The sequence below is a fragment of the Chiloscyllium plagiosum genome, unplaced genomic scaffold (genome assembly GCF_037043375.1).
Source record: "Chiloscyllium plagiosum isolate Xiang-an unplaced genomic scaffold, Cpla_swu_hap1 HiC_scaffold_19, whole genome shotgun sequence".
Lineage (NCBI taxonomy): Eukaryota > Metazoa > Chordata > Chondrichthyes > Orectolobiformes > Hemiscylliidae > Chiloscyllium > Chiloscyllium plagiosum.
This window is the reverse complement of record NW_028270157.1, coordinates 6,011,867-6,037,198: the sequence shown is the minus strand read 5'-3', so window position 1 is coordinate 6,037,198 and position 25,332 is coordinate 6,011,867. Positions and strand designations below refer to the sequence as shown.

Below are 25,332 nucleotides of genomic sequence, written 5' to 3'. Positions count from 1 at the left end.
GACAGTATCACCAATAAGAGACTCTGAGGGAGAAAGGAGTTGTAAAAGGTTTGTTGTAACAAGTATGAGATGTGAACATGTAATGGTATTATTGGATAATATAGTCATCAGTTCAGATTCCAAGTTAGTACAGTGTGAACACAATTGAATAAGAGTGAATGAGATACAACTTTGGAAATTATTTTGTGGAATAGTTGATTGTGAGCTTGTGATCTGTAAAATTGATATTAAAAATTTGTAATAAAAGTGAGTTGTATACATAATCCAAGGATGGTGTATTGTGCATGTATGAATGTACATTTAAAACATGAGAAACCCAAGTCTCATCTGGTCTAAGGATCTAAAGGGTTAATACTCACCCTTTACACAGCAATGCATTGACAAATTTATTGTACTATATGGGATTCAAAGAAGAGAAAGTTACCTCATCACCATGGATATTCCCAATGTACTTCACATCTGGAATGCCTACAGTATGGTCTTTTGGATATTTTCCAATGGCCAGAACCCAGAGATTAAGACCTAAAAAAACAAACATGCAAGAATAAAGTATGTTTTATTAACCAGGAGGTTCAATTAAAAGAACCATTCTTCGGGGAAAAGCAGGCAAAGTGATGATTTTTCATTCCCTTAAAATTTTCTTCTCTTCTTCTCCCTAGCAACCATTTTGGGAATAATTTAACATTAACTGCTGTGTAACTGCAAATTACTATTCAGAACAGTCTAAGAAAAATCAGGAATTAGAAATCATGTCATTCTGGAATGTATACTGAAGAGGAGTGTATGAACAACTCAACTGAGTTCATGCAACTTTCCAGAGATTGCCAGTCTTTTACTGGTTTTGTTTTCAAAGTTCCAAGAATATCCATTTCTGACTTTTGTTCACTCTTGCCTGGGGTGTGTGACTAGATATTCCCTTCAGTCAGTATTCTCCACTGAGGCATGACAATGAATGCCGTGCAGCTACAGATTGGTCCAAGTGCTCCTTCACTGGTAACTTCACTTGTATGCTGAAATGCCTAAAAATCACAACAGAAACTGACTGATTTCCCTCAAGCTACTAACAGTAACATTGATAAAAAGCAAAGTAATGTCAAAACTGGACATTTGAAATATTTTTTTCAAAAATCCAGGAAATGCTGTAAATATTCAGCAGGTTGGGTCTTCATCTGTGCAAAGAAAAGTTACTGTTTGAGGTCAATCATCTTCTCCCTTGGCATTCACTGACTGAATTCAGAAAGTTCCAGAAATCAATTCAATTGTTGGTAACATCAACAGGTCAGATCCTGTCCCAACCAGATTGTGAACATCTCCCCAGACAGCAAAAGTGGAAAAGGAGGATTCAAAACCATCCACTGGTACGCTGTCTGAAGACAGGGGCATAGGGACTGAAATTTTCACAACCCCTGAGCAAAGTGGCCAATGCTGAGGCAAGATTGGAAAAGAAAATGCAACATTAAGATAAAAGGGACCATTTTTACCCAAGGTTTTGACAGGGAGATAAGAATCTAAAACAACAAGAGACCTGTTTGCATTCACTCAATGATCCACGTGTGCCTCATTTATCATTCTCCAACATGGTAGAGAGCATAGTAACAGCTCAATGTGAAACTCAGCAGGTACCTCCCTGGATTCCTCTGGGCCTCCATTTTAGAATCATCAATCTCTGGCATACTCCATGAGTGCTGCCTGCCCACACACCCCTCTGTCCATGGAGGATGGCATCAGACATGCCCCAGCCTCACCTCATCAAGGCACATCTTCAGTTCACAGAATATAGGTCACCACAGCAATACTGCACCTTGTAGCAAGCTGGCACATGCAATCATTCTGTGCCTACAATAATGCTCACAGCATCTCAGCCTGCCTTTTCTTTTTTTGCGCTCTGCTGCCTCATCCAGAGCTTAAAGGTTCACACAACTTCCATCTTGCCTTGCAGTTCACAAAGCCAGGCAGCTCATCCCACACAGGAGCAGGAGGGGGAAAGCAGAAGCATGTGTTGGCATGTTGCTGAAATGCACTGTACTTTACCAACAGCACACTTACAGCATGTACCAGCAGCTTATACAGCAAACACACTGATGTTTATCAACACAGTGGCCATGACTCAAAGGGAGCAGTCTTCAGTAAAAGTCAAGGAGGTCTAACAGGATGGGAGGATTCTGTCAGTTGGTAAAGGGCATAACCTGGTCTCTGTGCAGGGGCTCGGGGCAGCGAGGGGTTCTGTATTGATGCACAGTCTGAGGGGGCCATGTTCAGGCTTGTGGATCCTGTACAATTAGTCAGGAGATACCACGGTAAGTCAGGGAAGTGAGCAGAGATCAGTCAGGACTATCCTTCCACAGGAGTGGTGGGGACCACAGCCCATCTGGGGTGGGGTTCGAGTTCTGTTCACTGAAAGTCATGGCAGGTCATCAGGGCAACTGCTGGGGCGGGACAATCTTTTGTAGTGACTGGACAGAGCCAGGACAACTCCATATATGGGGCCAGGGGTTGCTGAGGGAGGAGAGATGTTGTATTGGAGGACACGTTACTGTGGAAGAGTGGGGGGGCAATGGTGACCAGGCACCTGGCTTCAAATTGGGAGAGTGGGGTAAGGAATAGAAGGCATATCACACTGTTGGAAAAACTAAACTGAAGGCTTCGGGTTCAATAGGTAAAGTGCAGAGATAAAAAAACAGAGCAGGAGAGTGCTGAAATGACTCAGCCCATCTTTGGGCAAATTCAGCATTAGGCAAATTCAGCATTAGGAGATGCTGGAGATTAGAGTCAAGTGTGGGGTGTTGGAAAAGTACAGCAGGTCAGGCAGCATCCAAGGAGCAGGAGACTTGATGTTTCAGACAAAAGCCCTTCATCAGAAATGAGGCCTCATTCCTCGACACTCCTCCACCACACTCTACACTAAATTCAGCCCTTGGTCACTTTCGTGGGAGCTGCTGACTGGTGTGGCATTTATTGCCAGTCCAGAGTTGCCCTGAAGGGGATGGTGAGCTGCCGCCATCATATCAGTCCCATCATGCCATTAAGGAGGGAGTTTGGATTTTGACAGTGACACATTTCCTAGTCAGGATGGCGAGAGATTTGGAGGTGAACATGCAAAGAGGTGTTCCCATGTATCTGCTGTTCATGTCCTTCTAAATGGTGGCAGTCATGGATTAAATTGTAAATAAGGAATATAAATCACTAAAATGAAAAAAGTTTCAAACAAGAATTGTTGCCTCCCAATTGGAATAATTTGCTATAGTGAAACATCATGGTTTCCTAAATTGCAAATCTATGAAGCAATTCCAAAGGAAGAACCACAATTAATGTATAACATCGGTGGAAAATCTATAGAACTTAAAAATCAAATTGTTGGAATACATGAAGCATGGCAACATCTGTGGAGACAGGATGCAAGAACCAGCCCTTGTGATCCATTTAGATTGCACAACAATCTAATGCAATTTGATTGACCTTGAACGTCTGATTCAGCTTTCAATTCATTTCCCACATCCATTAGTTCCTAAAAGCTAAGGATCTGTCTTTTAGAGACTGGAAAGTCTTGAAGACTTGAAGTCCAGGTAGATAACATCCATTTGATTCTCCTTGGTCTAATCTGCTCACTACTTCCTCAAAGAATTCCAGCAGATTAGATTAAGGAGAACCAATGGATGTTATCGATCTGGACTTCCAGAAAGCCTTTGATAATGTGTCACACAGGAGTTAGATAAGGGTCCATGGTGTTAGAGGCAAGGCACTAGCATGGATAGAAGTTTGGCTGTCTGGTAGAAGGCAGAGAGTGGGGATAAAAGGGTCATTCTCAGGGTGGCAACCGGTGACAAGTGATGTTCCACAAGGCAGTGTAGGGACCACAACATTTCACTTTATAATATACTGATCTACATGAAGGAACTGTGGGCATTCTAGCTCAGTTTGCAGATGACAAAAATAGGAAGAGGGACAGGTAGCATTGAGGTGGCAGGGAGGTTGCAGAAGGATTTGGACAGGTTAGAGTGGGCAAAGTAGTGTCAGATGGAGTACACAGAACATAACAGTGCAGCACAGGCCTTTCGGCCCTCGATGTTATGCTGACCTGAAACTAATCTGAAGCCCATCTAACCTACACTATTCCATTTTCATCCATATATTTAACCAATGACCATTTAAATGCATGTAAAGGTGGAGAGTTTATTACTGTTACAGGCAGTGTGCTCCACACCCCTACTACTGAGTAAAGAAACCACCTCTGACATCTGTCCTATATCTATCACCCCTCAGTTTAAAGCTATGTCCCCTCATGCTAGCCATCACTATTCAATGAAGAAGGCTCTCTGTTCACCCTAACCCTCTGAATATCTTGGGTCTCAATTAAGTTACTTCAACCATTTTCTCAAAAGAAAAACAGCCTCAAGTCCCTCAGCCTTTCCTCAAGGCCTTCCTTCCATATCAGGAAACATCCCAGTAAATCTCCTCTGAACCCTTTCCAAAACTTCCACATCCTTCCTAGAATGTGGTGACCAGAACTGTACGCAATACTCCAAGTGCAACTGCACTAGAGTTTTGTACAGCTGCAACATTACCTTGTGGCTCTGAAACTCAATCCCTCTATCATTAAAGCTAACACCGCATGCCTTTTTAACTTATCAACCTGGGTGACAACCTTCAGGGATCTATGTACCTGGACACAGATCTCTGCTCATCTACATTATCAAGAATCTTATTAGCGCAGTATTCTGCATTTCTGTTACTCCATCCAAAGTGAATCACCTCACTTTTCTACATTAAACTCCATTTGCCACCTCTCAGACAAGCTGCAGAGTTGGGCTATGACCCTCTGTTACCTACAACATCCTTCTGCACTGTCCACAAGTCCACCAACCTTAGTGCCATCTGCAAATTTACTAACCCATCCTTCTACGCCCTCATCTAGGTCACTTAGAAAAATGACAAACAGCAGTGGCCCCAAAACAGATCCTTGTTTTACAACTCTCGTAACTGAACTCCAAGATAAATATTTCCAATCAACCACCATCCTGTCTTCTTTCAGCTGGCCAACTTCTGATCCAAACTACTAAATCACCCTTGTTCCCATGCCTCTATTTTGTGCAATAATCTACCATGGGGAACCTTATCTAATGTTTTACTGAAATCCATATACACCACATCAACCGCTTTACCCTCATCCACCTTTTGGTCACTTTCTCAAAGAGCTCAATAAAGGTTAGTGAGGCACAACCTACCCTTTACAAAACAGTGTTGACTATCCGCAATGTACTCCTCTCTAGATGATTATAAATCCCATCTCTTATAGGCTTTTCCAAAACTTTACTCACAACTGAAGTAAGGCTCACTGGTCTGTAATTACCAGGGTTGTCTCTACTCCCCCTCTTGAACAAGGGAACATAATTTGTTATCCTCAAGTCTTCTGGCACTATTCATGTAGACAATGACAACAAAGATCAAAGCAAAAGGCTCTGCAATCTCCTCCCTGGCTTCCCAGATAATCCTAGGATAAATTCAATCAGGCCCAGGAGACTTATCTATTTTCACACTTTCCAGAATTGCTAACACCTCCTTGTGAACCTCAATCCCATCTAGTCTAGTAGCCTGTGTCTCAGTATTGGCCTCGACAACATTGTCAGTATTCACACTGGAAAAAAAGAGAAAAAAAATCATTTAGTGATTCCCCTATCTCCTCCGACTCCACGCACAACTTCCACTACTGTCCTTGATTGACTAGAAAAAAAATTAGGGCCATTCTTTTATTTCTGATCTACCAATAGAAAGCTTTAGGGTTTTCCTTGATCCTATCTGACAATGACTTCTCATGTCCCCTCCTGGCTTCTCTTGGTTCGCTTCAGGTCTTTCCTGGCTAGCTTGTAACTCAAGCACCCTAACTGAGCCTTCACATCTCATCCTAACATAAGCCTACTTCCTCTTGACATAAGATTCAACTTGGTACAATGTGGGAAAGTGTAAGGTCATGCACTTTGATAGGAAGAATAGAGGCATGCACTGTTTTCTAAATGGGGAGAACATTCAGAAGTCTGAAGTGCAAAGAGACTTGGGAGTTCTAGTCCAGGATTCTCTCAAGGTAAACTTGCAGGTTGAATCAGTAGTTAGGAAGATAAATGCAATGATGGCATTTATTTCAAGAGGACTTGAATATAAAAGCAGGGATGCACTTCTGAGGCTCTATAAGGCTCTGGTCAGACCACATTTGGAGTATTATGCACAACATTGGGCCAAATATCTCAGGATGGATGTACTGGCCCTGGAGTGTATTCATAGGAGAGTCACAAGAATGGTCCCAGGAATGAACAGTGTAACATGAGGAATTTGAGGACTCTGTCTATACTCAGTTTAGAAGGATGGGGGGGGGGGGGGGGGGGGGGGGGGAGGCGGGGGAGGGAAGAAGAGGATCTAATTGAAGCTTAGAACACTGAATGACCTGGACAGAGTGGATGTTGGGCAGATGTTTCCATTGTTGGGGAGACCAGGTTCCAAGGGCACAATCTTATAGTAGAAGACCTTATAGAATGGGGATAAGGAGAAACTTCTTCAGCCAGAGAATGGTGAATCAATGGAATTTATTGCCACAGAAGGCTGTGGAGACCAGGTCATGGAGTATATTTAAGGCAGAGATAGGTTCTTGATTGTAAAGGATCAAAGGTTAAGGGGAGAAAGTAGGACAAACGGGGCCGAGAAACATACCAGCCATGATTGAAAGGCAGAGCAGACTCAAGTGGCTGAATGACCCAATTTCTGCTCCTGTCTGATGGTCTGTTAAGGGATGGAGCAATTGCAACCTCTGGAGGTAGAGAATGTCAAAGATTTACAATCCTTTGAATGAAGACATTTATCTGTAGGATGAGAAATTTAATTATATTACAGGCGTAAAATATTTTAGGAACTAGGAACAGGAGTGGGCCATTCAGTTCCTTGATGTTGCTCCATCCATCAACATCATGGCTGCTCTATGGCCTAATGCCAGATGCCTGCATTGAGCCATAACCTTACATTAAAAAGTTGTCTCAGATTTAAATTCTATAACTGAATTAGCATTGACTGCCATTTGAAGAGTTCCAAATCTCCACTACTCTTTGCATGTAGTAGCGGTTTTAACATGCCCTGAATGGACTGGCTCCAATTCTCCGGCTATGACCCTGGTTTTAGGATCTTCAACCTATGGAAACAATTTATCTACCCTGTCTTTCCCAGTTTTCCTGAAGACCAATCAGATAATCCCTTAACCTTTTAAAATCTAGAGAATAAAAGGCCTAAACTGGTCTTCACGTCACTGGTCTTCACATCACTGGTCTTCACGTCATAAACCTGCATTGAACTCCCTACAAGGCCAAAAACATCTTTCACAAGATGTGATGCCCAGAGTAGGCAAAGTAGGGTCTAACTAGGGTTTTGTTTAACTGCAGCATGAGGTCTGCATCCATATACTCCAGCCCTTGAGGTGAAGGGCAGCATTCCACTAGCTTTCTTGACATTTCCTACACGTGTAGCATTTTAAAGAGCTATGCACCTAAATCCCCAAATCACATTGGACATCCACGGTCTTTAACTTGGTGCCTTTAAAAAAAAAAATCCCGATCTCTTTCCTCAGTCCAAAAATGGTTAACCTCATCCTTGCTTATACTAAACTCCATCTGCCATAGCTTTGCCAGTTGACCTAACCTATCAATATCCTGTCATCAATACTCTACAATGCTGCCCAATTTTGGGTCAGCAGGAAATTTGAATATTTAGTTTCTTTGTACCATTATCCAAATCAAAAGAATATAGTGACTAATTGAGGCCCTAATACAGGGCATCACCAATCACATCCTACCAACTTAAGTACTCATCCATTATTCCAATGATTTCTTGCCACTCAACCAATTTCCTATTGGCATCGATAATTTTTCCTCAATTCCACATTAATGTTAACCTTCATCTCATGTGGTATTTCGTTAAAAGCCTTCTGGAAATCCAAAAGCATCCACTTACCTCTTTCCACCATCCTTGCCACCTCAAGTAAACAGGTTTATCAGGCATGATACCCTTCATGAATTCATCTCACCAATTAACTGAGATTGGAGGGGATCAGTTACCCTGCCCTTGATCAGAAACCCTGATAGTTTCCCCAGCCCACAAATTAGGCTAACTGGTCATGAAATTCCAGTTTCCCCTCTGTCACCCTTCAAGGGAGGAGCAACACGGGCAACTCTCCAAACTAGGAGATACAACTTCTGTCCCGTGATTAGTTTGGGACCTGTTCAATCCCCTTGGACTTTATCATTTGCTACCATACAAACTAAATGTGCAAGAATATTTTGCCCAGCCCTATTTGAAAATGCTGAAGTGAGTCATATTTAAAGCTATATGCTATAATCCAAACTAAAATCTGCAATCCAAGTGAAATAGCAATTTCCAACAGTCGCAGTAGAAACAAACCCAAGCAGGAAATCTTCAAAAAGGCACAATCATTTGACAAAGTGGCTGATTTAGTTAATGCACACACAAAGTGAGAGAGCATCTGATTTCTCAAAATTCACAATGAATAAGCTCTCAGATAATGACTTTATCGTACTTTCCATCTAGAACATCAGCACACCAGCCACTGTCCATGCCCAACCTAACTTAAATTTATCAGAATTTAGCATGCAGTGTTCAGATCAGAGTTCAGAGATACCACTTCCCATGCTGTAACTATGGTTTAGAAAGCATTCAAAGGCCTTGTGCAGAAAGCAAAAGGATGAAGAATTTCAGAAGAGATATTGACAGTATTCCTTCATGAAAATGCAGAGCCTCCTGCCTTAAGTATATTTCTCATGCAATTACTTTGAAATATAAACTGAATAAGTTTCCAAACCTCATGTAAAACACAGAGGCTGAGTGGTTTCATGTTTGGTCAGACCCTGATTCTTAGTGAATAGGAAATTGGATTTTGGAATCTTGTACATTTAGTCTTTAATGATTACCCGTCTACTTGACAGTGCTCCTTGTTTTAGACTCCACAGCCAGGGAAAACAACCTCAGTGTTCTGGGGTAGAAGCATGGGACCCGAAACACTAACTGATTTCTCTCCAGATGCTTCCAGACCTGCTGAGCTTTCCCAGCAGTTCTTGTTTGATCATAATTTTAAGTGTTCTAATGGAGGTCACCTCTGCTGGAGGGAATATAGACCCAACTTACTCTACGAGAAAGTGAGGACTGCAGGTGCTGGAGATCAGAGCTGAAAAGATATGTTGCTGGAAAAGCGCAGCAGGTCAGGCAGCATCCAAGGATCAGGAGAATCGACGTTTCGGGCATGAGCCCTTCAGGAATCAACTTACTCTACCACTCATTTGATAAGCCTGTCATATGAGGAACCAATTACATCAACTCCCACTGCACTGCCTGTAATCCAAAATCTATCCTTCCTTCTGTTTGTGTAGTCTCACTAAAACCCTGTAAAAGATTTCAGAATACTTTTACTTAGATTTCTTATATTAAGACAAAAATCTACAAGGTTGCTTACCCATGTGCTGACTGTTATACAAGTACCCCAAAGACTCTGATCAGTTACAAGAGTTTTATCCCTTAAACATTGCTTTTCTATTCACACAGCCAAAGTGACTGGAACCTCACTTCCCCACATTTGATAATAAAATATCCATGTCGCTTCACAGCAAAAATATTCTCAACTTAATTTCCTTCTAGCAAACATCAATACATTATTCACTGGTTTTTTTATCCAAGTCATTACAGTGTAAATAGCAGAGGCCCCAGCACAGATCATAGTGGCACTAGTCATAACTTGCCAACGTGAAAATGCCTTGTTCATACTGACTTGTGGTTTCTCAATTAACCATAAGCTCATGCTGTTAGATTACCCCAAATGTAATGCAACCGGATCTTGGGCCATTAACCTTTTGCTGGCAATTGTATGCTCCGATAACTTTTAGTTTGATGCTCTTGTTTACTAGAAGCAACAGTGCTGAAGTTTCAGGTTGTAACCCTTGCACTAGAAGTATTCTCTTTCCACAAATGCTGGCTGGGGTCCGCTGAATATTTCAAATATCCAAAATTTACTGTTTTGTTCCCCTCACTTCAAAAACTCTGGGGTTTTCCCCAATAATGGAACTAAAGCAGCATGATAACCAAGTTTTATTTTTGTTTATAAATTGTGCTTTTCCACAAAATTCTCATTTAACAGTTCTCACTACCAAATGAATAGTTTGAGAGCAGCCACTATAGCCCCAGTGAGCAACAACCTGAGCTTGTTGCAAATAAAGCAGACGATAGGAGTAAGCCATTCAGCCTGCTCTTCCATTCACTGTGATCATGGCTCATCATCCAACTCAGTCCGCTGTTCCTGCTTGCTCCCCATACCCTCGTAGGGGCTAAAAGGATTCAAAGGTTATCTAACTACTTGAAACATTTGGCATTTTGGCCTCAACCTCTTTCCGAGGAGAGTGAATTCCAATAAGGATGGATGTCACAACAGGGTGTTGCAATAATCAAGGTCCACATCTCTGAAGCACCATATGATGGACAGCACAGCAGACCAATGGAGACCCTCAATGGATCACCTGACTGGCACCAAATTACATCTGAGGCCCAGTGACCAGCTTAGTCATTGTCCAACAGACAGGTGTCACTGGAGTCAATGGCTTCCAGTGATTATTTGAAGGGATATCCTTTGTCCCCTTACGTTAAGAAATGATTTGAGGCTTCTTGGAATTGGAGATTTAAAATCTGTTCACCAGACGTGGATACCACTAGCTAGGGCTGTATTTACTGCCCATCCCTAATTGCCCAGAGTGACGTTGTTTAAAAACCCATCCTTGCAATGTGACTCAATGTAGCATTTACATGCTACCATTCAACCAGCTGTTCCTCCTTTTCAGATTTTATTCAATTCTTAGCTTGTAATCTGCAGTGGCAGGATTTGAATATATCCCAGAATATTGGCCATGAATTCAAGATTTCCTGAAGGGCTTATGCCCGAAACGTCAATTCGCCTGCTCGTTTGATGCTGCCTGACCTGCTGCACTTTTCCAGCAAAACATTTTTCAGCATGGATTCTAGATTGCTAGTGACATTATCATTACACCACTGCCTTGCCTATCTCAATGAGTCAGGGCTTTTGCCAGGGAAGTGAACACATGGAAGATGTTCTTGTGGCTGTAAGCATGTAGAACTTTCCAGTTGATAGGTCACCCAGCCTATGGAGATCAATAATACCTTGATATGGAGTGCAGTCCATTGGAGACAATAGCCACTGTCCAATTTCCCAGGGAGACGGTCTGATGTTAAATGCAGAGGGTAGCAACTTGAGAAATGCACTGGGTTATTGTACGACCTGCCAGTAAGGTCACCAAGGATCCTTGGTGGTGTAATGATCCTGTCATTTTAACGTGTTTTCTCCTGCTTTGAGAGTTTGGGGAACAGGAGCCGAGCAATGAGAAGATAAAAAACACCGAAGCCTCAAGTTTTATTTATGAAAAGGTTGGGCCAACAGAATCAGCCTAAGTGGGTGTGGCCAAGCTGTCAGTTCCAGGATGGGAGTCAGTTGTTGCCAGAGTCTCAGCAGGAGTTGGAAGACATTGGACCTCTCCTCGCTGCTACACTCCAAGATGTCTTTTGATGTTTTCTCCTTCAGGATTGGAGAACTGCAATGAGACACCCTGTGTTTTCTGAATTTGCCCTTTTGCCAAGGGTATGTTTGAGATGTTACTATATTGGAACTGTTAATTGGTAGTAGTTACAGTATTTATTATTCTGTTAAGTTTTCCAATAGAGTTAATTTATTCCAAGTGCTTCTTTTGTTGCCCATTAACTATAGCATTGAATAAATTGTTTTGTTTAACTTCAAATAGTTTGACCAATCGAATTCCATCTGGAACACAACATCATGAGAAAAGGTTGGGTCTAGACTACCTGAATAATATTGAGGGGGTCTGGCAGGAAGCCTTCAGAAATGAGATAAGAAGAGTCAAGAGACAGTATATTCCTGTTAGGGTGAAAGGAAAGTCCGATAGGTGTAGGGAATGCTGGATGACTAAAAGAAATTCAGGGTTTAGCTAAGAAAAAGCAGCAAGCATATGTCAGGTATAGACAAGATAGATCGAGTGAATTCTTAGAAGGTAAAAAGGAAGTAGGAGTATACTTCAGAGGGAAATCAGGAGGACAAAAAGGGGACATGAAATAGCTTTGGCAAATAGAGTTAAGGATAATCCAAAGGGTTTTTACAAATATATTAAGGACAAAAGGGTAACTAGGGAGAGAATAGAGCCCCTCAAAGATCAACAAGGCAGCCTTTGTGTGGAGCTGCAGAAAATGGAGGAGATACCAAACGAGTATTTTGCACCAGTGTTTACTGTGGAAAAGGATATGGAAAATACAGAATGTAGGAAAATAGATGGTGATATCTTGAAAAATGTCCATATTACAGAGGAGGAAGTGCAGGACATCTTGAAGTGCATAAAAGTGGATAAATCCCCAGGATCTGATCAGGTGTACCAGAGAACTCTGGGAAGCTCGGAAAGTGATTGCTGGGCCTCTTGCTGAGATATTTGTATCATCGATAGTCACAGGTGAGGTGCCTGAAGACTGGAGGTTGGCACACGTGGTGCCACTGTTTAAGGGTGGTAAGGACAAGCCAGGGAACTATAGACCAGTGAGCCTGACCTTGGTGGTAAGCAAGTTGGAGGGAATCCTGAGGGACAGGACGTACATGTATTTGGAAAGGCAAGGACTGATTAGGGATAGTCAGCATGGCTTTGTGCATGGGAAATCTGATTCAAGCTGGACTGAGTTTATGAAGAACTAACAAAGAAGATCGAAGAGGGTAGAGCAGTAGAAATGATCTATACGGACATAAGGTGTGTTACAAGTTCCCCAAGAGAGACTGGTTAGCAAGGTTAGATCTCAGAATACAGGAAGAACTAGCCATTTGGATGCAGAATTGGCTCAAAGGTAGAGGACAGAGGGGGGAGGTGGAGGGCTGTTTTTCAGACTGGAGGCCTGTGACCAGTGGAGCACCACAAGGATTGGTGCTGGGTCCACTATTCATATTTATATAAATTATCTTGATGTGAGCATAAGGTATATTTATTAAGTTTACAGGTGACACCAAAATTGGAGGTGTAATGGACAGCAAAGTTTACCTTCGATTACAACAAGATATTGATCAGATGGGCCAATGGGCTAAGTGGCAGATGAAGTTTAATTTAGATAAAATGAGAGATAAGTGTGCTGCATTTCGGGAAATCAAATCTTAGCAGGACTTATACAGGTAAGGTCCGAGGGATTGTGGCTGAACAGAGACCTTGGAATGCAGGTTCATAGCTCCTTGAAAGTGGAGTCACAGCTAGATAGGACAGTGAAGGTGTTTGGCATGCTTTCCTTTATTGGTCAGAGCTTTGAGTACAGGGGTTGGGAGGTCATATTGTAGCTGTACAGGACATTGGTTAGGTCACTTATGGAATATTGCATGCAATTCTGGTCTCCTTATCAAAAAGATGTTGTGAAACTTGATAGAGTTCAGAAAAGATTTACAAGGATGTTGCCAGGGTTGGAGGATTTGAGCTATAGAGAGGGGTTGAATAGGGGGAGGCTGTTTTCTCTGGAGTGTCAGAGGCTGAGGGGTGACCTTCTAGAGGTTCATAAGATCATGAGGGGCATGGATAGGATAAATAGGCGAGGTCTTTTCCCTAGTGTGGGAGAGTCCAGTACTAGAGGGCACAGGTTTAGGGAGAGAGGGGGAACAACTTTAAAGGGTCCTAAGGGGCAACTTTTTCATATAGAGGGCGGTGCGTGGATAGAATGAGCTGCCAGAGGAAGTGGAGGATAGTACAACTGCAACATTTAAAAGGCATCTGGATGGGTATAGGAAAGGTTTAGAGGGATATGGGCAAGCACTGGCAGATGGGACTAGATTGGGTTGGGAAATCTGGTCAGCATGGACAAGTTGAACCGAAGGGTCTGTTTCCGTGCTGTATGTCTATGACTATGACTCTATAGTCAGGTCCATAGAGGAAAATGGAAGCAATTTGAGGGCAGATGAATCTGAACCCACTGACAGGTCACAGTGACCAGGTGTGTGGAGAGTTTGACAGTGTGTGGCACAGACCTGTAACTATCTCCACAGCACTGATCCTTAGTCACCCAGATAGTTCCACCTTTGGTGGCCAATTGCTTTGGAGTGTTGAGATTTCATTACCTTCTTGCTCTTTTCTCTCATACCTTGGATCAGCACAGTGGCTCAGTGGTTAGCCCTGCTACCTCAGCACCAGGGACCAGGGTTTGATGCCAGCCTTGGGCAACTGTCGAGATTTGCACATTCTCCCAGTGTCTGTGGGGGTTTCCTCCCACAGTCCAAAGATGTACAGGCTAGGTGGGTTAGGCACAGGAAATGCAGGGTTATAGGGGTGGGAGTAGGAGGTTGGGAAGCTCTTTGGTGGGTCAGTGTGGACTCAATGGGCCAAATGGCCTGCTTTCACATTGTCAGAATTCTATGACTTCTTCCTGATGTCTGGGGAACACCCTTTCAGAGGACATGGCCCCTCTACCATGGGGCCCAAATCAACAGAAGTGTTCCCGTTGCCAGCTGGAACTTTGCTCCTGAGTTGATGACTGACCAACTGTCCTTGGCAATGCCAGTGGGTACTGGCTCTTTTCAAGACCCAGGCTCCAGGTACTCTTTCCCCTTCACACCTGTGCAAAAACAAGGCACCACATTTTAAGTGTGAAGTCTCTTTGACACCATTTACCAGGTAATGGTAAATTGATAAATTCCCACTTCAACTCCCCACCTTCAGCTCATCATTCTGAAAGCACAGGCAAGTTATCCATCAGATTAAAAATGTAAAGGCCACCCTATAAGCTCTTAAACTGATTTATTTGGTCTTAAAATGGGATGAAAGTAGGATTTCTGTCCTGTTCTGTCACCTTGTGGATATAGCTGGCATTAGGATTAGCATTGGCATGGGCATAGAGATGCCTCCTGGCACCAATATTTTCAGGTGGATCCCAAAACTTCAAACACTTGCATCAAATCTAGTGACTCTGAAGTAGATTGGATTTTCAAAACTGAATTATACATTAAATATTTTTCAAAGTCACAGATACATTCGATGGTCTCAATTTGGAAGATGAGTAAACAATGCAATACAGGAGACAAGATTACAGAGAATCAGGATAGAATATATTTTATGGGTTATTCTCACTTCTGATGAAAGTGAGAAAATATTAATCATGGTACATTAGAGGCAAGTGGTTTGTGATATACAGCTAATTTTACAAATAAACTCTATATCTGTTGTATCATTGGATCCATATGTCCTGGAAGCCTTTAAATAATAAGGAAATCCAACATTGGTTAGGTTAGAGTTTCCTACAAGTTGAAGTAATGCTCAAGGTCTAAAGGATGGCAAATAGTAATGTTTTTGTTAATTAAAGTGCAGTACATCAGTCTCATAGGAACAGACCGGTTAGCCATGATTAATTGCAGACAGTCTCCAGATTATGCTAAATAAAACCAAAGGAGTGGTCTTGGGATGAGTAACTTTTCCTAGTTGGAAAGTTCAAGGTCTTGAAATACACAAGGAAGTGATTAACAGCACTGATAATTGGCTGTTGAGGCTGGAAATGAATGGTAAAAAAGGAGGAAAAAAGTAGTCAGTGACATCTTCCACAGGATCCTGGCCAAGGGCCCCTGTAATTCACCCAAAACTGAAATAAATAGAAAGATAGGGGGTAGCAAGTTGCTATGGACATAATGAGTGGAAATAACAGACTTAAACAAAATCTTGTGGATGGTTTGAATAATGCAGATGTTTTCTGGAAAGTGTGGATAACCTTCCGCAACTTCAGCAGAATGCACATAAACAGGATTCCCACCAATCCTCAAGGTTACAACAGCTGATGGGAGAATCCCTAAACTCGGCCTTAATCTAGTGTCTGAAACTCTGTACCATGAATTTTTGCAATTATGTATAGTTACCTCAGTTTTATTCAAACAGGAGTTCATCAATTGAGTAGCTAAGCCCATTTGGCCAATAGATCAAGAATCACTCATGCTTGACTCAGTGACCTTTGGTTTTTCTTGCCAACTGCAACCAAACCAAAGAATTTCAGATGTAAATCAACATCTATTGATTCCAGTTGGAAGATTTGGTCACTGCACATTAAACAAGGATTAAAAGCTGGACCTGGATGGCAATATTCATAGCCTGACACTGGAGAGAATTGGAGTGAAATTGACTCTTGTGCCAAGATTAGATATACAGCACAGAAACAGACCATTCAGTCCCTTCAATGCCGACCAGATATTCTAAATTAATCTAGTCCCAATTGCCAATACTTGGCCTGTATCCCACTAAATCCTTCCTATTCATATACCGATCCAGATGCCTTTTAAAATGTTGCAATTGTACCAGCCTCCACTTCCTCTGGCAGCTCATTCCACGCACGCACCACCCTCTGATAAAGTTGCCCCTTAAGTCCCTTTTATAGAGACCAAAAAAGTACAGCACAGAACAGGCCCTTTGGCCCACGATGTTGTGCCAATCCTAATGTAAAATAACCTAACCTACACACCCCTCAATTCACTGCTGTCCGTGTACATGTTCAGCAGTCACTTAAACGTCCCTAATAACTCTGCTTCCTATTACTTTCTTGAAAACCATCTAATCCTCTGGTATGACTCCCATGGAGAATGAGGAAGCAAATATCTTCAGCAGCTTTGCGACCTCCTTTCTTGCTTCCCAGAGCGATCTAGGAAGAATCTGGTCTGGCTCTGGGGACTTATCAATCTTAATGTTTGCCAAAATTTCCAGCTCATCAATTTCATCAATCTTGATCTGTTCAAGCCTGTATCCCAGCTCCTCAGTTTGCATTCACAACTAGGTCCCTTCCCTTAGTGAAAACCAAAGCAAAAAAGCTAGGGCTTCCCCTAGCTGCTCAGACTCCATGCACAAGTTCCCTCTGCTAACCCTGACTGGTCCTACCTTCTCCCTGATCATTCTTATTCCTCTTGTATGAGTAAAATGCCTTTGGGTTCTCCCTAATCCTTCTTGCCAAGCCTTTCTCATGCCCCTCCTGACTCCTCAGTCCATTTCTGAGCTCCTTTCTAGCTAGCCTGTAATCCTCAAGCTGTGCTAGATCATTGTTTCCTCCACCTTACGTAAGCTGCCTTCTTTTTTTGGACAAAAAGCTCCTGTTCTCGTCATCCAAGGATCCTTACTCTTACCTGTTTCAGGAGGAAGAAATTCATGCGTCACTCAACAACTTCAAAGTTTGGGTGAAGATTTGTAGCTCGGGTGCTCGTTGTGGTTCTGTTCGCCGAGCTGGAAATTTTTGTTGCAAACGTTTCGTCCCCTGTCTAGGTGACATCCTCAGTGCTTGGGAGCCTCCTGTGAAGCGCTTCTGTGGTGTTTCCTCCGGCATTTATAGTGGCCTGTCCCTGCCACTTCCAGTTCTCAGTTTCAGCTGTCCGTTGTAGTGGTCGGTATATTGGGTCCAGGTCGATGTGTCAACAAACAGACCTGGACCCAATATACCGGCCACTACAGCAGACAGCTGAAACTGACAACCGGAAGCGGCAGGGACAGGCCACTATAAATGCCGGAGGAAACACCACAGAAGCGCTTCACAGGAGGCTCCCAAGCACTGAGGATGTCACCTAGACAGGGGACGAAACGTTTGCAACAAAAATTTCCAGCTCGGTGAACACAATCACTCAACTGCTCCTTAAATGGTCCCTACATGTCTGCTATGCCCTGTGGAACAATTGCTCCTAGTCTATATTTCCCAACTCCTGTTGGATAGCATCATAGTTCCCTTTTCCTAATTAAATATATTCCCTCAGTAACTGCTCCTTTCCCTCTCCAAGGCTATAGTAAATGCAAGGCAATTGTGGTCACTGTCACCAAAGTGTTCTCCCACCACAAGATCTGACACCTGTCTTGGCTCATTGCCGAGCACCAAATCCAAAATGGCCTCTCCCCTCATCAGTCTGTCTACATACAGAGTATGGAACCCCTCCTGAACACCTGACAAAAACTGCTCCATTCAAACCATCTGCACTAAGGAGGTTCCAGTCGATACGGGTGACTTGAACTTTCCCAATAACCACCCTGCTATATCTACATTCTTCCAAACTCTGCTGGCCTATCAGTTCTTCAATCGCTCTACTGCTATAAGGGGGTCTATAGAAAACCTCCAATGAGTGGCTGCTCCCTTGCTGTTCCTAACGTCCACCCATATTGACTCAGTAGATAAAGCTTCCTCAACAACCTTCATTTCTGTAGCTATGAAGCACTGATTAGTAATGCTACGCCCCCTCTTTTTCCACCCTCCCTGGTCTTTTTAAATGTTCTAAACCCTGGAACATCTAGCAACCATTCCTGTCCCTATGAAACCCATGTCTCTTATGGCCATTACATCATAGCCCCAAATACTGATCCACGCTCTAAGTTCACTGCTATTTCTGACACTCCTTGCGTTAAAGCAGGCACTTTAACCAATCCCTTTGTTTCATCACGAGAGAAACCTTCGATAGATTCATTACATCCTGTCACTGCATCTACAACCACCCCCTCAGATATAGCTGATTCCCAACCCTTTGCCAACCCTCCCAAACCACATGAGCAAGGGTTTCCCCCTCTCACACTAAACCTATGCCCTCTAGCTCTGGACTCTCCCACCCCAAGGAAAAGACATTGTCTATTTATCATATCCATGCCCTTCACGATTTTAAAGTAACCCCTCAGCCTCTGATGCTCCAGGGAAAACAGCCCCGGCCTATTCAGCCGCTCCCTGTTGCTCAAATCCTCCAACTTGGCCAACATCCTTGTAAATCTTTTCTGAACCCTTTCAAGTTTCACAACATTCTTCCAATAGAAGTTAAAAATCACAACACCAAGTTATAGTCCAACAGGTTTATTTGGAAGTGCTGCTCCATCAGGTAGCTGTGGATCTGGATAAGACAATTTATAGCAAGAGATTAGTGTCATGCAGCTGAAATGATATTTTGAACAAACCTAGGTTGTTGTAAAGTCTTTCATCTTTTAGAATGGGTTACAGATTTCGTATCATTGGTATGTAAATCCCAGAACTTTTTTTAAGTGACATTCTCAATAACTTAAGGTTTTATACTAAAGGTGACATCTCAGCTCAGACACTGTATCAAAGGAGAGAGTAGTGTATGTCTCCCTCCTAATCTGGAGTTGGGCTGGTTCTATTTCCAAAGTAGGAATTCATAAAATACTACATGGAATGACTGCCTACAGATTGTGCACTTGAGCAAATGGAGTGTATCTGCAAATACAATTCTGCAAATTCAAATTCCCTTTAGACCTTGTGTTCATGAGGGAGGGAGTGTACGAGAGAAGGTCTACATGAGAGAGTGAGTGTGGTCACCTGTACTGTGACATGAACCCAAGGTCCCAGTTGAGACCATTCCCATGGCTACTGAGCTTGGCTATCAGCCTCTTCTCAGCCGCTCTGCATTGTCACCTGCCCCGAAGTCCATGTTGGAGATGGTCACCTGAAGATCTGAGGCAGAATGTCGGAACTGCTGAAGTGTTCCAACAACCATTCCCCCCCCCAAACAGACCCTCTGGCTTATACTCCATCACACACTTGTCTATGGGGTGAATTTGCATTTGAAGAATTGTATTTGCAGATACATTCTACAGTGCTTTTTGAGCAAAATCTGCAGGCAGTCAATCCATATAACATTTTGTAAATCTCTAACCTCACACCTTTAATGCATTGTCTGAGCTGAGATGTCACTTTTAAAAAAATTTAAAACTTAAAGTTCTCAAGAATGTGACGTAAACATAGTTCTGGGATTTACATATTAATGAACTGAACCTTGCAATCCATTCTAAAAATGAAAGACTTAACAATCCAGGTTTGTTCAACATGTTGTTTCAGTTGCGTGACACTAACCTTTTGTTATAAGATCTGTGTGTTATGATCCTGCTCCACAGCTACCTGAAGAAGCAGCGCTCCAAACGCTAGTACAGGGAGACTCCCCATATCTGCAGAATTGTTTTGTGGTTTTAGTTACCTGTGGCCCAAATACATTAGAGGGAACCTTCTGGAACAGGGACTAGGGTCTGATGGGAAGGTAAGTTTCCCATTCAAATGAATAGGTTCACTCCTATCCACGGTAGGTCTTGGAATGAATCCCCTGCAGTACAGTGGAGGGGGAGGGTCTACTGTACTTCCAAATAAGCCTGTTGACTATAACGTAGTGTTGCGATTTCTAACTTTGTCCACCCATTCCAACCCAGTACCTCAACATAATCTGATGTACAGTATGGTCCAACTCATCCATGCGAATCAGATATCCTAACCTAATAGAACATAGAACAATACAGCACAGAACAGGCCCTTCAGCCCACGATGTTGTGCTGAACATTTGTCCTAGCTTAAGCACCCATCCATGTACCTATCCAATTGCCGCTTAAAGGTCACCAACGATTCTGACTCTGCCACTCCCACAGGCAGCGCATCCCATGCCCCCACTACTCTCGGTAAAGAACCTACTCCTGACATCCCCCCTATACCTTCCACCCTTCACCTTAAATTTATGTCCCCTTGTAACACTGTTGTACCCGGGGAAAAAGTTTCTGACTGTCTACTCTATCTGTTCCTGTGATCATCTTATAAACCTCTTTCAAGTCACCCCTCATCCATCGCTGTTCCAATGAGAAAAGGACTAGCACTCTCAACCTATCCTCGTACAACCTATTCTCCATTCCAGGCAACATTCTGGTAAATCTCCTCAGCACCCTCTCCAAAGCTTCCACCTCTTTCCTAAAGTGAGGCGACCAGAACTGCACACGGTACTCCAAATGTGGCCTTACCAAGTCCTGTACAGCTGCAACATCACCTCACGACTCTTGAATTCAATCCCTCTGCTAATGAACGCTAATACACCATAGGCCTTCTTACAAGCTCTGTCCACCTGAGTGGCAACTTTCAAAGATCTATGAACATAGACACCAAGATCCCTCTGCTCCTCCACCACCTTACTAAGAACCCTACCATTAACCCTGTATTCTGCATTCTTATTTGTCCTTCCAATATGGACAACCTCACTTGACAGGGTTGAACTCCATCTGCCACTCCTCAGCCCAGCTCTGCATCATATCTAAGTTCCTTTGCAGCGACAACAGCCCTCCTCACTATCCACAACTCCGCCAATCTTCGTATCGTCTGCAAATTTACTGACCCACTCTTTGACTCCCTCTTCCAAGTCATTAATAAAAATTACAAACAGCAGAGGATCCAGAACTGATCCCTGTGGAACTCCACTTGTAACTGGGCTCCAGGCTGAATATTTACCATCTACCACCACTCTGACTTCGACCGGTTAGCCAGTTCTCTATCCAACTGGCCAAATTTCCCTCTATCCCATGCCTCCTGACTTTCCGCATAAGCCTACCATGGGGAACCTTACCAAATGCCTTACTAAAATCCATGTACACTACATCCACTGCTCTACCCTCATCCACTGCTTGGTCACCTCCTCAAAGAATTCAGTAAGACTTGTAAGGCAAGACCTACCCCTCTCAAATCCGTGCTGGCTGTCCCTAATCAAGCAGTGTCTTTCCAGATACTCAAATCCTATCCCTCAGTACCCTTTCCATTACTTTGCCCACCACCGAAGTAAGACTAACTGGTCTGTAATTCCCGGGGTTATCCCTATTCCCCTTTTTGAACAGGGGCACAACATTCGCCACTCTCTAATCCCCTGGTACCACCCCTGTTGACAGTGAAGATGAAAAGATCATTGCCAATGGCTCTGCAATTTCCTCTCTTGCTTCCCACATAATCCTAGGATATATCCCGTCTGGCCCAGGGGACTTGTCTATCCTCAAGTTTTTCAAAATGCCCAAAATCTTCCTTCCTAACAAGTATTTCCTCTAGCTTACCAGTCCGTTTCATACTCTCCTCTTCAACAATGCGGTCCCTCATGTGTAAATACTGAAGAAAAGTACTCATTCAAGACCTCTCCTATCTCTTCTGACTCAATACACAGTCTCCCACTACTGTCCTTGATCGGACCTACCCTCGTTCTCGTCATTCTCATGTTTCTCACATACACATAAAAGGCCTTGGGGTTATCCTTGATCCTACCCGCCAAAGATTTTTGATGCCCTCTCTTAGCTCTCCTAATCCCTTTCTTCAGCTCCCTTCTGGCTATCCTGTATCCCTCCAACGCTCTGTCTGAACCTTGTCTCCCCAACCCTATGCAAGCCTTCTTCCTCTACTAGGCATTCAACCTCCCTCGTCAACCAAGGTTCCCTCATATGACCATCTCTTTCCTGCCTGACAGGTACATAAAGGACACGTCGTATCTGTTCCTTGAAAAAGTTCCACATTTCAATGACATCCTTCCCTGACAGCCTATGCTCCCCAGATCCTGTCTTGCAGCATCTTATTTACCCTTCCCCCAATTGTAAAACCTACCCTGTTGCACGCACCTACCTCTCTCCATAACCAATGTGAAAGTCACAGAATTGTGGTCACCATGACCAAAATGCTCACCCACTAACAAGCCCATCACTTGTCCCGGTTCGTTACCAAGTACCAAATCCAATATGGCCTCCCCTCTGGTCGGACAATCTACATACCGAGTTAGAAAAGCTTCCTGGACACACTGCACAAACACCGCCCTGTCCAATCCACTTGATCTAAAGAGCTTCCAATCAATATTTGGGAAGTTGAAATCGCCCACTACCCTGTGGCTTCTGCACCTTTCCAAAATCTGTTTCCCAATCTGTTTCTCCACATCTCTGCTGCTATTGGGGGGCCTATAGTAAACACCCAACAAGGTGACTGCTCCTTTCCTATTTCTGACTTCAGCCTAAACTACCTCCAAAGGCAGATCCCCCTCGAACTACCTTTCTGCAACCATTATACCATTTCTAATTAGCAACGCCACCCCCCCCCTCCTTTTTTTACCACCCTCCCCAATCTTACCGAAACATCTGTAACCAGGAACCTCCAACAACCATTCCTGTCCCTCTTCTATCCACATTTCCGTGATGGCCACAACATCATAGTCCCAAGTACCGATCCATGCCTTAAGTTCACCCACCTTATTTCTGATACTCCTTGCGTTGAAGTATACGTACTTGAACCCGTCTGTGTCCGCAAGTATTCCCTGTCAGTGCTACCTTCTCCACAGCCTCCCTACATTCTTGGACATCCTGAAAAACAGCTAACCTACTTGCTGGACTACAAGTCCGGATCCCATCCCCCTGCCAAATTAGTTTAACCCCCCCCACCGAAGAGTGCTAGCAAACCTACCTCCCAGGATATTGGTGCCCTTCTGGTTCAGGTGTAACCCATTCTGCTTGTACATGTCCCACCTTCCCCAGAATGCAGTCCAATTGTCCAAATACCTGAAGCCCTCCCTCCTACACCATCCTTGCAGCCACGTGTTTAACTGCACTCTCTCCCTATTCCTTGCCTCACTGTCACATGGCACCGGCAACAACCCAGAGATGATGACTGTCCGTCCTAGCTTTTAGCTTCCAGCTTAACTCCGAGCTCCTGAATGACCTCCCCACCCCTCTTCCTACCTATGTCGTTGGTGCCAACGTGCACCACGACTTCTGGCTGCACACCCTCCGCCTTAAGGATTCTAAAGACACTGTCCGAGACGTCTCGGACCCTGGCACCCGGGAGGCAACAAACCATCCGAGAGTCTCACCCATGTCCACAGAACCGCCTGTCTGTCCCTCTAACTATAGAGTCTCCTATAACTAGCGCTCTCCTCCTCTCCCCCTTTCCCTTCTGAGCCCCAGAGCTGGACCTCATGCCAGAGACCCGGTCACTGCAGCTTACCCCTGCTAGGCCGTCCCCTCCAAACAGTATCCAAAGCGGTATACTTATTGTTGAGGGGAACGACCACAGGGGATCCCTGCACTGCCTGCCTCCTCCCCTTCCCACCTCTAACTGTTACCCAGCTACCTCTGTTCTCTGGCATAACTATGTCCCTGTAGATTCTATCACCCTCTCAGCCTCTCGAATAATTCTCAGTTCATCCAACTCCAGTTCCCTAATGCGGTCTGTGAGGAGCTGGAGCTGGCTGCACTTCCTGCAGGTGAAGTCGGCAGGAGCATTGGTGGTCACCCCTACCTCAGACATCCTGCAGGAGGAACATTCCACTGCCTGCGCTGCCATAACTCTACATTTAGTCTCCAAAACAAGAACACTAGGTAGCTTACCTGTTCAGCCGACTGAGTCCTTTTTTTTTGTAAAGGTAGAGGAGGAGGGAGGGTGGGAGACACTACACGTGTAGTGTCTCAGGTTCCTTCTCCACTCAAATAACAATCACTTACCTTCCCGACCAGCTCTGCGCTCCGACTTCACTTCCGCCCAGCTCCCGCCGCTCTCTTCTGCAAAAATACAGTCCCATTTGCCAGTGCTTGGCCCACATCCCTCTGAACCCTTCCTATTCATATACCCATCCAGATGAGATGGAAATGCTGTAATTGTACCAGCCTCCACCACTTCCTCTGGCAGCTCATTCCATACATGCACCACCCTCTGAAAAAAGTTGTCCCTTAGGTCTCTTATGTCTTTCCCCTCTCACCCTAAACCTATGCACTCTAGTTCTGGACTCACCCATCCCAGGGAAGAGACCTTGGCCATTTACCCTATCCATGCCCCTCATTTTGTAAACCTCTATAAGGTCACTCCTCAGCCTCAGACGCTCCAGCGAACAGCCCCAGCCTGTTCAGCCTCTCCAGATAGCTCAAACCCTCTAACCCTGGCAACATCCTTGTAAATCTTTTCTGAACCCTTTCAAGTTTCACAACATCCTTCTGATAAAAAAAGACACCAGAATTGCATGCAATATTCCAAATGTGGCCTAACCAATGTCCTGTACAACCGCAATGTGACCTCTCAACTCCTATACTTAATGCTCTGACCAATAAAGAAAAGCATACCAAAAGCCTTCACTATCCTATCTACCTGCAATTCTACTTTCAAAGGAACATCATGGCTTTCTATAGGAGGGGAACCAGATGGAGGACAGGAAAACAAAGTTGTGGCTGTAACAGCTGGTCCATTGAGATATTGGAGCTGATTTCCTTGAATCCCAGGAGCAGCAACTACTGTTTTATAAGTTCCAGAACAATGGAACAGCTTAAGAGGAAAAAAGAAATCAAAAACAATGGCACTAAAAAAGGAGGAAGAGTCAAAAGCAGTGATCACATGGTCAGTGAATTAAAAGGAAATCTACACAGCTGTCTGACACAGCAATGAATCTGCACAGCTACTGCTATTACTGATTGAGTTCAAGTATCTCTGGACATCAGATTGGTCTAAGAATTA

At 43.7% G+C, this 25,332-nt stretch overlaps 1 protein-coding gene across 3 annotated transcripts in view; it reads right to left on the bottom strand.

Annotated features, from left to right (window-relative positions):
• Nucleotides 1–25,332, bottom strand: part of LOC122559327 (carboxypeptidase M-like) — an 86,183-nt gene that overhangs the window by 50,063 nt on the left and 10,788 nt on the right. For all 3 annotated transcript variants that reach the window (XM_043708707.2, XM_043708708.2, XM_043708706.2), the window contains one exon: nucleotides 425–522. In XM_043708707.2, the coding sequence (XP_043564642.2) occupies nucleotides 425–522 (98 nt within the window). The remainder of the gene's footprint in view (nucleotides 1–424; nucleotides 523–25,332) is intronic.